The 12,913-nt window shown below is 30.8% G+C and overlaps 1 protein-coding gene across 11 annotated transcripts in view; it reads right to left on the bottom strand.

Annotated features, from left to right (window-relative positions):
• The window catches only part of Dmd (dystrophin), a 2,205,817-nt gene that overhangs the window by 1,254,529 nt on the left and 938,375 nt on the right, over positions 1 to 12,913 (bottom strand). For all 11 annotated transcript variants that reach the window (XM_058572890.1, XM_046425263.2, XM_046425265.2 and 8 more), the window contains one exon: positions 1,920 to 2,042. In XM_058572890.1, coding sequence (XP_058428873.1) covers positions 1,920 to 2,042 — 123 coding nt within the window. The remainder of the gene's footprint in view (positions 1 to 1,919; positions 2,043 to 12,913) is intronic.

Here is a 12,913-nt window from a genome sequence, read left to right as displayed (position 1 = left end):
AATGTTAATTCATCCATATAATTAAATGGATGTGTGTATGTGTATGAAAAATGGTAAAAAATTTAAATACTAATATGCTACTAAATGAAAATACTTAAATTTATATGTATAGAAATTTTTTTTATCTAATAATCTGTTTTATATTTGAAATCTCGGCATTCAAATTTAGGACATGGGGAATTTGTAAAAAATGATGTAGTGAATTGCTGTCAAATATTGCAAATTGTTTATAAAATGTCATATATGTTAACTTTAAATAAATAAGTGTTAAAATATGGATTGAGAAAATAGCTTCAAAAAATTTTAATGTGTAATTTGTTTTTATACTCTAAGAACAATATTTTAATTTTATATACTTAAAAGTGAAATAATTTGAATACATGCTGGTCTAATATAGGTACATATGTGACCATTTGGCTTTTCATCCCTAATTTTGTATTTTTCAATTTAAAATATGAAATTATCTATTAAGGAGGCTTACCATGCAATGCTACTGAAGGTATGCAATGCTAAGGTTTAAAAAAATGACTATATCATATGTTTGGGTACTTTTATATTCTTTTTATGGTATTAGATGTAACACATTTAAATCTTTAATACTTATTTGAACTTCAATATGCAACTCAGGCCCTACTGATTTTGCTTAGAAGAAATGGGATTTTTTTTCTGAGATTTGTTGATTAATAGTCTATTGAAATGTATACAATGATATGGACATATACATAGTCTATAAAAGACCTTACTGCCTTTCAAAAATCTGCAACATTTTCTAAGGACAAAAAAAATTAAACAAAATAGATTTCACTTATTTCCCCTTAACCAGGTGAGGGCTTTAGGACAGTGTTTGTGATCAAGCCAAGAAGTAAGCAGTACTTTTCATCTTGGTGCCCTCTGCTTTCTTCTTTAACATGAAGTAGAGATAGTTGGAACTCAGTATCTTGGAAAGCTCTTCTTGTCTTTCTTTCCATGAGCTGAGTTGGCAAGACCACCAAAGCCCATTCATGGCAAGTATGAACTTGGGCAGCTCCAGGAAATCAGAAGTGATACCAGTGGGAACTAAGAGTGGTAGGTGAAAATATTTCTCCTATTGTTTCACATGGCTATTTTCTAAAATTGATACATTGCCTTCTGATGTTGCTTGCAAGCATTGTTTGAGAAGACCCTAGCATTAATACATCTCTGAAAATCTCCAGAAAGATGCATGTAAAGGTTAAGAATGCCACAGAGGTGATGGCAGTGAACAAGGAGAAAAAAAAAATTGTGAAAAGGAGGGTGAAGGGAAGAATAAAAGTCAGTGAATAGGGATGTGATGCAGAAGTAACTAAGCCAGAGCGAAACATCAAAGGCATCTTGAAATTGTGATTGAAGGAGAATGTTCTTAGTTAATAAGTAGCCCACATGGTCATATTTCTTTACTCCTATGAAATAAGCAGCATAGCATATTTTAATCATATACTATACTATTTACTCATTTTTTTTGTTAAAATAACTTTGTAGGAAACTTTGGTAAACAAAATATATATTGTGTAAATTTGGCCCTTCTATGACCAAACACATGACTGACACAAAACAAGAGTTATCTATGATAGCTGAAATTCTTATTAAATGTCTAGTTTATTTTTTGATTGACTCTATTTCTATTACATATTTCCCTCCAAGTTCAAAAACAGAACAGGTCAAAATAAATTTAAGTATATTTTAGAGTGTGTAATTGCTCCTATATGACCAGACCATAGTTATTTGGCATTTGATATAAAAGGTCAACAAGAATACTTTGCATTTCTAAAAATCAGTAGAATCACATAATATGCGAGGTATATTCTGAGAATTCAGTTGGAGATCTGAAGTATATAATTTCTTTCTATTTTTTTTTTCATTTTTACTCCTAGTTCATTCACACTTTATCACAACCAATTTACCATATCTTTATTGAAGTCTTCCTCTTTCAGATTCACCCCCTGCTGAATTTCAGCCTCCAGTGGTTCAAGCAATTTTTGTATATCTGAGTTAAACTGCTCCAATTCCTTCAAAGGAATGGAGGCCTAAAAAAAAAGATAGTGCTAATTTAAATCAAAATTACTTTTTATTAGAAACACATACCAAAAGAAATACATTTATTCAACCTCCTGTGGCTAAACTAATGACATGCATTATGTTTCCATATCATATTTTATGAAGGATTTGAAATACAACTGAGAAAGTACCTGCAGATGCAAATAAGGACAAACATTTAACATCACCAGAGCTGAACATACATGCAAGATAATGCAATTCATCATTCTGTGGTATCAAAAAAGGCAATTTACATAAATTTTGCTGCACTAATTTTTAATATTCTAACCTCAAATTCAATCTTAACTTAAATATTCTGATATAAATATCATTTGAGCAAATATGTCTTATCAAAAATTACTTCATTCATCAAATAACAGTAACCTCAGGTAGAAATGTATAATTGTCATCCTATCCTTAGAAAAACTACATGGCAATCTGCTCAGCTATCTTAAATGTCATTTTTTGCATGGCAAAATTGACAAGCATGGTCTTCTAAGACAAACAATGCCATTAGTTTGTCTTCAGGAACGTTTTCTTAGATGGCACATATATATTCACATGAATGAACTTAGAATATTTAACATAAAAAATCTGAGTATATCTTTTTCAACCTTTTCAGACATAACAGTTTAATTTGGAAACTCATATTGACCAGTTTCAAAAAACTTGAATATCCTTTGATTTGCTTCATGAAACACATGAAAATGAGTGATTAATGAAAAGACATTGAAATTCAAATATTCAAAAGATGGGGCAACATTTAATCATTAAAGTTCTGTTAATAAAATACACTTTTACTCTCTTGATATTTATTCTGTATTTAATTTCTTCCTATTATAACACTGGAAAATAACTTTATGCTGGATATAGTTTTAAAACCCAGAGATGAAATATAGAAATCTGATTTTCTTCAGAGCTATTTTACATAATAGAACTAATTCAGAAATAACTCTTAGTGTCTTATGCCCAGGATGATTGCATTCACCAACTTTGATCCCCACATGTTCTTTCCCAGTCACATTTTCAGCCATAGGTCTTTCCTATCTTTATTAGATGCAAACAGCCAAAGGACAATAAGGTAAGTGTTCAAGGACAAATCAAATATGTAATGGTAGTCTGTCACTAATAAGTAAGTGAATAATCAAATGGTATTCATGGGGTAACATGATTCTCACATGCAGCATGAATAAACATGTATAATATAGGCATTTCTATACCCCAGAAAGGATCTATGGAATCTTTTAAAATGTGACTTAGTAAAAACTCATTTTTAAGTCCCAATAATCATTGTCATTGGAAATAATAGTTACTTGAAGTACTACAGGATCCCATGAAAACAGAAGAGAAGGGAAGAGATGAAGGGGGTAAGAGGAAGTGAGGAGGAACTAGAGAAGGGAGGGAACTAGAGAAAGAGAAGGGAGTTTCATTTAGTCAGTAAATAAAGCTGACTAAACTGCTACATGCATGCATGAATATGTCATAATGAACTGTGATTTTATGTATAACTATAAAGCACATAAAAACCCAAATAAATAGAAGGAAAACCAGTAAATAAAGGGGAGAAGAGAGAGGTATGAGGGTAGGGAAAGGAGAAATACTGGGACTTAAATCAAGCCAATTGTATTATATTCATGTAGGAATATCTCAAAGTGAACTCCACTATTGCATGTAACTATAATGAACTAATAAAAACATTAATATCAATAATGATAGTAAAAGGGAGATCAGTGGATTAGAGCAAGTGGTTCAGGGGGAGGGAGGAGAAGAGAGAAAGAGTAAATTCTGGGGAATGATATTGGTCAAATTATCTTATGTGTATGTATGAATACAGCATAATGAATCCCACTATTGTATATAATTTTTACACGGCAATAAAATTTTTTAAAATATGCTTAAAGAATATTTCAAGATATTACTAGCATAGTCCTTAGTTCAATCCTCAAATACTGTTGAAAGGATTATAAAGGTAAAATTATTACCACCCTTGTTTTGAATACCATCCTTTAGAATTTTAACTACATAATACCAATTTGATAGTGTTATGTTATTAAACTGTTCTTCACGTTTGCTGATTTTAATAATAGAAACTACATTTTTTTCTACTTGATTTTGTGAGCATACAATGATAAATGTTTAAAATAATTTTTATTGAATACTTGGATATCAAAATAACATGGATATATTTGCAGTCAGATTTACCTTTTTGGTCTGCCTGCATCCTCTCTAGCTTATCTTCTCTCCATATACTGATAGTATTTTCAAAGGTCCTAAATTTGGACCTCTGTACCCCTTTTCCAATGCTTCTCCCACAATAAAATATATTTTCTTCCATGATTTTAACTATAAGATTTGTGCTTCTCAAACTGTTGTAAAGACAAGCTGTGATCTCACTTCTGAATTCCAGTCTAGACTAGAAATTAGCTAATTTCTCACCTGAATTTCAAACTAACTAGAACTAAGCTATTTAACTTCCCCCAAACTTCTTACAACACTAACTTTCCTAGTTCTGTAAATAGACCATTTTTCTTAGTCATCCTTGTTTAAAACATAAGTCATGTCATTCATTCTTGAATATCTTTTTCTAATAAGTATCAGGTAAGTGTTAATTAATTTTCTATGATCCACTTGCTTTGTATTCCCAGGCCCATCATCTTTCTGAGCCCTCACATAGGACAGGCTACTACTTCCAGACTAGAATAAAATCTCCTTCCTGCCAAACCAGTTCCAGCCTGTGCACAGTGATCAGGTCAGTATGTCCTCAAAATCTTTTTCATTATGCTACTGTGTTGTTCCAGAACCTTTTGTATCTGGTGGGTACAGGAAGAATAAAGTTCAAACTCCAGGATGATAGTGAAGGCTTCCCTCAATTTTGTCCCTTGGACCTTATATAATTGTTACCATTATAGTCTTTTGTTGCACACCATTTGATGATCTGTTATCCCTCATCAAGTACCTTAAAATTCCTTTGATCTTACAGTGAAGAACACAATGTCTTGTGTAAGAATGTACAGATTGGAAATGTGTTCCACTTTTTATGAGGTAAGGGGCCTTGGACAAGTTATTTTCTTTGAACCTCAGCTTTTTCATTTGTAACACAGGGATAAGAATATATATATATATATCTTATATAAATATATGTTGAATAAAATCTTAGCTCTTGTTGTTTCCTCTCGAAATAATACCCACACATTGCCTTAGTTCAAGATCTTCCTCTTTTGAAAACATGATTTTTGCATAATAAACAAATACTTGTTGATGTAGTGAGTTTTTATTTTACTGAGGGATTTGACAAAATCATGAAGTTCTAATGATGAAAATGAAAATATTTAAACACCAGTTTATGTTGTATCATTCTAGACAACAAAACTATTGATTTATTAATCTGTAATAATATACAAAATGATCTTGAGGAAGATGCCAAGGGCTTTGCACTTGTTTTTCCCTGGGTAGCAGTTCTTTAAGATTTGAAGAAACAAAACTTATGCAAAAATTACAAAGTTAGTGAGATGAGTTAAATGAATATCCATGGAAATGAGACATTTTTGTTATTCTACCAAAACTTATTCTTGCAACATATAGGCACTCAAAAAATATTTTCTGAAGAAATAAACAAAGAATGACTAATGACGGGGTAGCAGAGTAAACATTTTGAAGAGTCCTTTAAATAATACAATTTATATGTAGAATTTTCAAAAGACCTGTCTAGGTAGGAAATATATTAACAAATGGCCAAATGCTAGGAATACCATGATGCCATCTAGTGCCAAAACAGAAGATGTAAGAAGACTTTAGGTACTGTTAAAAATAAGTAATTATTCAGGCAAGATAATGGAAGGTTAGACTTCATTAGAAGGATGTATGGGGTCTAGATTCCTTGACCAAAGACAGAGAAAAGGTCATTATGCAGATTAGGGTTTGAATTACTTTGTGTAGTTCAAAATGAATAACTAGAATAAATGGGTAGAAATTATTTGGAGCCTGAGTTTTAGGCAAATATGATAATAATTTATTAAGGTTGGAATATTTTTAAGCAGTAATTTTAAGGTAGTGAGTTTCTCATTGCTAAAAATATACAGTCTTGATGATAATAGATTACATTATAATATTGAAATATGACCCTTTTATCATAGAAAATTTTCTTAAATTTTTTCACTTTAAAAAAGTACATTCTTTCCTCTAAAACCAGAGTTGTTTAGCTTAAAACAAATATAATAAGAGTCATGTGTAATTTTAAATTATCTATTTGTCATAATAAAAACACAAGGAAAATTAATAATATATTTTCTTTCACAATGTATCCAACAAGTGATTGGACAAACCTATAATATAAAATTATTAATGTGACATTTTACATTCATCTTTTCATATCAAGTCTTCAAAATCCATGTATATTTTATATTTATTGTACATCTTAATTTGTAATAGCCATATTTCAAATGATTAATAATCACATGTAGTTTGTGACGACATTATTGTGTGTGTGTGTGTGTGTGTGTGTGTGTGTATATATATATATACACTCTATAAATCACAACATGGATAAGAGCGAATACCTTATTATTTGTTCGAAAAATGTTGTTGGACTAATATCTTACCAAAAAAGTAAAAATATGAACAATTTATTAATCAATGTTTTTGTATTTAGTTTAACCATATAAAGTTATTCTTGTTCATTTGCACTATGTTTTCTGAGAGGGATTTGTATATAGAAAAACTTACAGGAGTGTGTTTGATCTTCTGTCAGGAGTCTCATTTATGTGTAATCCTAAATTGTGTTGTACTACCTTTCACATGTAAATATGATGTTATTTTATTGTTAAGGATGTATGCTTTGTTTCTCTAAGAGGATTTCAGTCTTTGAGGTTGGCAATATATCTTACACTACTCTGTATTTTCCAAAAAAAATATGGTCCCCTTTTTGAATAGAAAAGGTCTTTACTCAGTCAGTTACTGGTTTTAGAACTACCTATAAATTGATTGTCAGTGATCAACTTTATAACCAAAATAACCATAAGTAACACTCCAATTATTTTTGGTGTATTCTTGGCAGAAACTGTATTTTTAAATGCACCATTAGGAAGCATCTATAGTTCAAAAATCTCACTCTTGAGTCACCAAATTTAAATATATGTAGTATATGATACCTGCCTTTTCAATTCAGAATTATGATGCAGTATAAAGCAGTTAAAAGTGATGATTGATAAATCATCTTAATTACTAGATAAATTACTTCTATTGATATTAAATCAAACATGACCACAGAAGAAATAGAATCACAATTATAACACATAGTTGGACAGAGCACGAAAGATAAGCTTTAGAATATATAGAAAATAATCAAACAGAAGTTATAATATTGTTGGAAAATGTACACACCAAACATAGTTTTCACACAATTATATTTTTTACTTACCTTTTTAGTCTAAGAACTTTAGCATGACTGTGCAGTTATACAAAATACATATGAAGTAGAACATAGAGAAGTTTAATAAACAGATAAATGGACACAAAAGAAAGAGACAGAGAAACTGAGAAAGACAACACTTTGTTTTCCTTGATATTTTAATGTTGCTTGAAATTGCTTAACAACTATTCATTGTGCTTTGTTGGAAGATTTAAGGATTAATGAAATTTAAGGCTTTTTTGAAATTTTGGCATTAAAGGTGACTTATAAACAAGTTAACGACGAATAACAGACTGAAGAAAAGCAAAATAAATTACAAACTGATTCATTAGAAATTGAAAGCATTCAAAATTACTCATATACACTTTATCAATATTAAAATGTTAAGTTTTCCTTTGGTTAAATATTACTTCATCGTGCATAGATACACTAGCAAAATAATGACTGTGTTCACACAGACAGCAAAATAAACATTTGTTCTGCACTATGAAATCTTAGTAATCATGATTAATGACCACTATATTGGAATTACACTAAAATCTACATTGAAAATAAATAATCCAAGTGCTACAGATTGGTTTAAAATTGTTTCAAATCAATCAATCTCCTCTTTCCATTCTGCAGCTTTGAAAATTTATTTATCATTACAATATTAGTATAAGAAAATAGGAAAAGAATAATCCATAGCAACCAAATGAATAAAGTTTCAAGGCCAAGTAACATCCTGTAATACAGATAAGACAGACTACTGACATTATATGAATCTTCATTTCAAATAATTCTATCTGTAGAGGAAATAAAAATCACAAACATATATAATAGTATTGTAAAGATACTACATCTATGTTAGAACAAAGATAACCCAATAATGTATAGATTTATTCACTCTCTTATTTTAAACTTAGAGTAAACAATAAGGAAATATAAAAAAATAACTTTTTATAAATGAAACAAAAACTCAAAATAGTGAAATTCACTGGTCGCCTTCTTTTGCTATTAGGTAAGGTACTGGTTTAATGTTTTGATGATGAAAATTTGAAAATGTGGCTAAGTTGTGAGGGTAACTTGGGGACATTAACCCATGCATACCTATTGATTTTGAATTGATGTGAGTAATTTCATGGCTACACATCTCAAGATGTTATAAATCAACCAAAACTATATTGGTTGGTTAATATACATTGGCAGGTCAAAAATAAGCCCACTGTCTACAATTATTAAGAGTAACTGGGGGGCAGGGCTGGGGGTTGTACCTCAGTGGTAAAGTGCTTGCCTAGCACATGTGAGGCACTGGGTTTATCCTCAGCACCATATTGAAAATAAAATAAATGAATAAAATAAAGTTTTAAAAAAGAGTAAGTGGGGACACATCTCTATTTCATGATTATGTCAGTTTGGTAGTTGCAAATGAAATTAAAGAAGAAAGGTTTCATCCTAAAATATATGAGGGAGACAGATAAACTAAAAGCAAAAATATAACACTTTGGACAATTTCATACTTCTGACTTCCTCTGGATTTATTTAGTTTTCTTTCATTTTTCTTGCTTTCTCCCTCTCTTCCTCTATTCCTTACTCCCTTCTACTTTTTGTTCAATTATTTGTTTTTAAAATAAAGAACTATACTGAAATCCTTGTGTTTGAAATAAAATTGAATGTGTTCATAATACCACATCATAGACCAACAATAAATACTTGCTGATGTAAATAGATGTACTAAACTCTGCTGAGAATCAGCTAATTGGAGTAGGCACTCTGTGAGAACTTGGGCAACACAATGCTTCTCTCACATTTCTGTATAAATATCTAAATATCTGAAAGTCTCTGGTCCAAAGAACATATAGTTTGAATTTGTTGACACTGATCAGGAAAATAATTTTCCTTTTTAAAGGACCACAATCCGGAATCACCAAATAGCTTCAACCATTTCAAATGTCATGCTAATAAGACCCAGTTAGTTTTATCAAATTACTGCTAACCAAACTCAATTACATATCTACTTTAAAAACATTTTAGATGATTGTAAAATAGATTTATTACCAAAGTTTCAATGGAATTAACCTTGTTATAGGGAAAGCCAATTGCAAATGTGAAATAATAATGTTAGTATAGAAATTCTGTTGATAGGTTCATTTCTTTCTTATTTAAGTTAAACAAAATTAGCAGGTATATTATATTCTTTGGGTATTAATCTGTCATTGTTACCTGAGGCTATTTGTTGTAATATTATTGATTTTAATATTAAATGTTATACCATAGTTTTTAATCTATGTTTTTAAAATTACTTTGTAGAAAATTTTACTAAAAAGGTATATTTATATAACAAGAATAACTGTACCAATCAATGGGCTGTCTTCTGACAGAAAAGGTATCACATTAGAACATGATTAGAAACAGATTGCAAAAGGGAAAAGGTTTATATGTACTAATAAAACTGATCACAGAAATTTAGATTTTAATTAAATTTTTCAAATCTAATAAGTATCAATTTGACATTTTAGATTATGTTTATGAGTTACATAATCTATTTTACATTGATGTTTAGGAGATCCAAAATATCTGCCTAAACTATTATTCAATTTTTTTCACATATAAAACCACATTTTAAGATAGATTAGATCCAACCATGTGTTTCTTTTTTCTTGATATATTCTACATCATATGGAAAACTCACTGGCTCTCTCGTAGTCCCTATAAATATCCACAAGTCTCTGATTCATAAACATTATTTTTACATCTGCTTACATTGGAGGTCACAAAATCTGATACTTCCTAATAATTAACACAATAAAATATGAATATTTAAATACATGATCCCAGATTGTCCTAATTTCACTTTTCAGTTGTAATACATATATAAAGAAATTGCTATACGAATTTTTATTGCCATTTTCAAGGCCCATGTGGAAATTGAAGAACATATGGTATATACCCTCTATAGCACATAAGTCTTAGTTAAGCATTAAAGACAAAACACAAGTTCACTTTTATTTTGGTTAGTATGAAATTTAGGACCAATATTTAAATTTTCTGCTACTTAGAAAGATGAACTATTCCTAAATCTTTAGACAATAACACATTCTAAGCAAATTATGTGTATAAATTTTGTAATATCTTGTAAAAAGTAAAATGATTGCCTATATCTATAGTGTATAGCTAGATGAAATCTGGTGAATTAAATTTCTTTAGAAAATAAGTATTACAATATGACAGATATGTATTGATGCACATTTGATTACTGAAATTTTATGTAGACTTTCTCAATCAGACTTGAATCCTAAGCCAATTCTTATTCCATCATCTTCTTGGCCCTCATAGGTAATAATTGAACTCTAAACTAGTTCTCAGTGCCTCTAGATCAGTCATTCTCTCAGTGAGGTTTCCAGATCATTTTCATCAATCTCACTTGGAAGCTTAATAGGAATGCAAATGCTCAGGCTACTCCCAAGTTTTACTGTGTCATAATCTCTAGGTGTAGGCCACAGTAATCTATGTTTTAACAATCTTCCAAGTACATGCAAATGATTGAGATTCATCGATTTACACTGACAACTCTTTTCCAGTCCCATAGCTACTCCAATATTGAGATTATTGTTGTGTCTCATCTAAACTATTGTAATGGCCTCCTAACTAGTTTTCCTACTTTCTGTCGCATTCAGGTGATTTTTCCTCAAACCATTCATAAACTAATCTTTCAACAGTAAGTGGGAAAAAAACATTAAAAATTCCTTATTGCCCACTGAACCAAGCATAATCTATTAGTCTGTTGTCATGACCTCTTCACTCTGTGTCTAACCATCCTCTTCAGTCATATCCACATTTAAGCTTTAGGCCACATGCCCTTTACCCATAAGTAAAATGAACCTCCATTGAACAAACTATACTCTTGAGATTTTTCATAGGACTTTCTAGAATTCTTTCCTTCTCTGTGTTGCTGGAACATGGAACTCTCCATCTACTCACTCTACTCATTCCCAATCTAGTATCCAGGAATACATCTTGCTCCACCATTAAACAGTAAACCCCTTTAAATCTGTCACATCTTACCTAGCAAGAGTCCTGACAGTGCCAAATATTGTGACCTAAATATAGCATATGGTTGGTCATGGTTGATCCAGATTGCTCCCTTTTCCAAATTCTTGCTTCTTTAGTTCTTTAAGATTCACCTCAACTCTCATGTCCCCCAAATTTCCAACTCACCTTCTTCAACTTGGTTTCTGGGAAGATATAGAAGAATAGAGGTGCCATAGGCAACAAAACAATGCTGTTTATTGCCTCTCCACCTCTTTTTCTATGCTTTTGTTTCTTGACAGCTTGTTTTCCTGATAGGATCCCTCGCCACCAGCCCCACATCCATGCTCAGATGTCATAAAACAGAATTGAGACAAAGTGTATCTTTTCATTGATGCCATCCACTTTACTCAGAGCTCTAAAATGGTTCCTGATTCTTCTTTATAATTCTGACCCTCTCCATTAAAACTACCATCTCCTTACTCTGATTTCAAATAGATTAGGAAAGATTAAGGTATTTCAAAGCCACTGAATACACTTAATTAATCTAAATGATACATGAAGCAGTATTTCATGTATTTTAAGGACTGTATTAGGGACAGGCAGAACTTGCTAGTTCTTCTTAAGTTGCTTCACTTGATTATCTTTAAGGATAGTCCTTACAATTTAAGTAGAAAATACATGTTATTTTAGCTCCAGCTCATTCCAGCAAAGGATGGAAGAAGTAATCTATAATTCTTCCATTTCATTTTTCTATTGATATTTGTCTCAATCCTAAATTTGGCCATTCAAGTCTAATAATATCTAATTGTGGTAATGATTATTGATATTGATGAGATTTTACCAGTTCATCTCCGCATAACAATTAACAGATTTCCTAAGTGTGAGTTTGTATATACCTAACATCATTTGATCCTCACTACAATTTTGAGATTAAAATAAGATACCATCTATCTAATTCTATAGATGGAAATGGGCTCTAAAGAGTTAGAAGGGAAATATGCAAGATCATACAAATATAAATATCCTCAGCTACTATTCAAAGCAACTTTGTGGCTTCCAGTTAAGATTTTTTCTTCTCACCATACTGCTCCTCACTGAGGGCTAAAATTGCCACTATAGAGAGAGGCACTAAAACAGAAAAGCTCTTAGTCAGTCTGAAAGCAAGATTCCAGTGCTTACTGCTTTCTATGTTATAGAATTTCTTGCCATGGACAGTCCTCATAGGAGACACAGAAGTACTCAACTTTGCATTCTTCAACAAGTAGCAACAGTAGCAGCTACCATTGAATTTTCAGGAAAAAAATTCACTCAGTCAACATTTATAGTTGATCTTTAAAAGATTATCATGAAATTTGTTCTTACACTGAGTTTATAATCAACCCATATTCAGTACCAAACTATTTTTATTTATTTTATCACCATAGGTTTTCCCCAGGTTATTCT

The sequence above is a fragment of the Marmota monax genome, unplaced genomic scaffold (assembly GCF_021218885.2).
Source record: "Marmota monax isolate L192 unplaced genomic scaffold, Marmota_monax_Labrador192_F-V1.1 WCK01_AAM20220418_F8-fsc00075, whole genome shotgun sequence".
NCBI classification, from domain to species: Eukaryota; Metazoa; Chordata; class Mammalia; order Rodentia; family Sciuridae; genus Marmota; species Marmota monax.
Note: the sequence above shows the minus strand (reverse complement) of the source record. Positions and strands in the feature narration are given on the sequence as shown.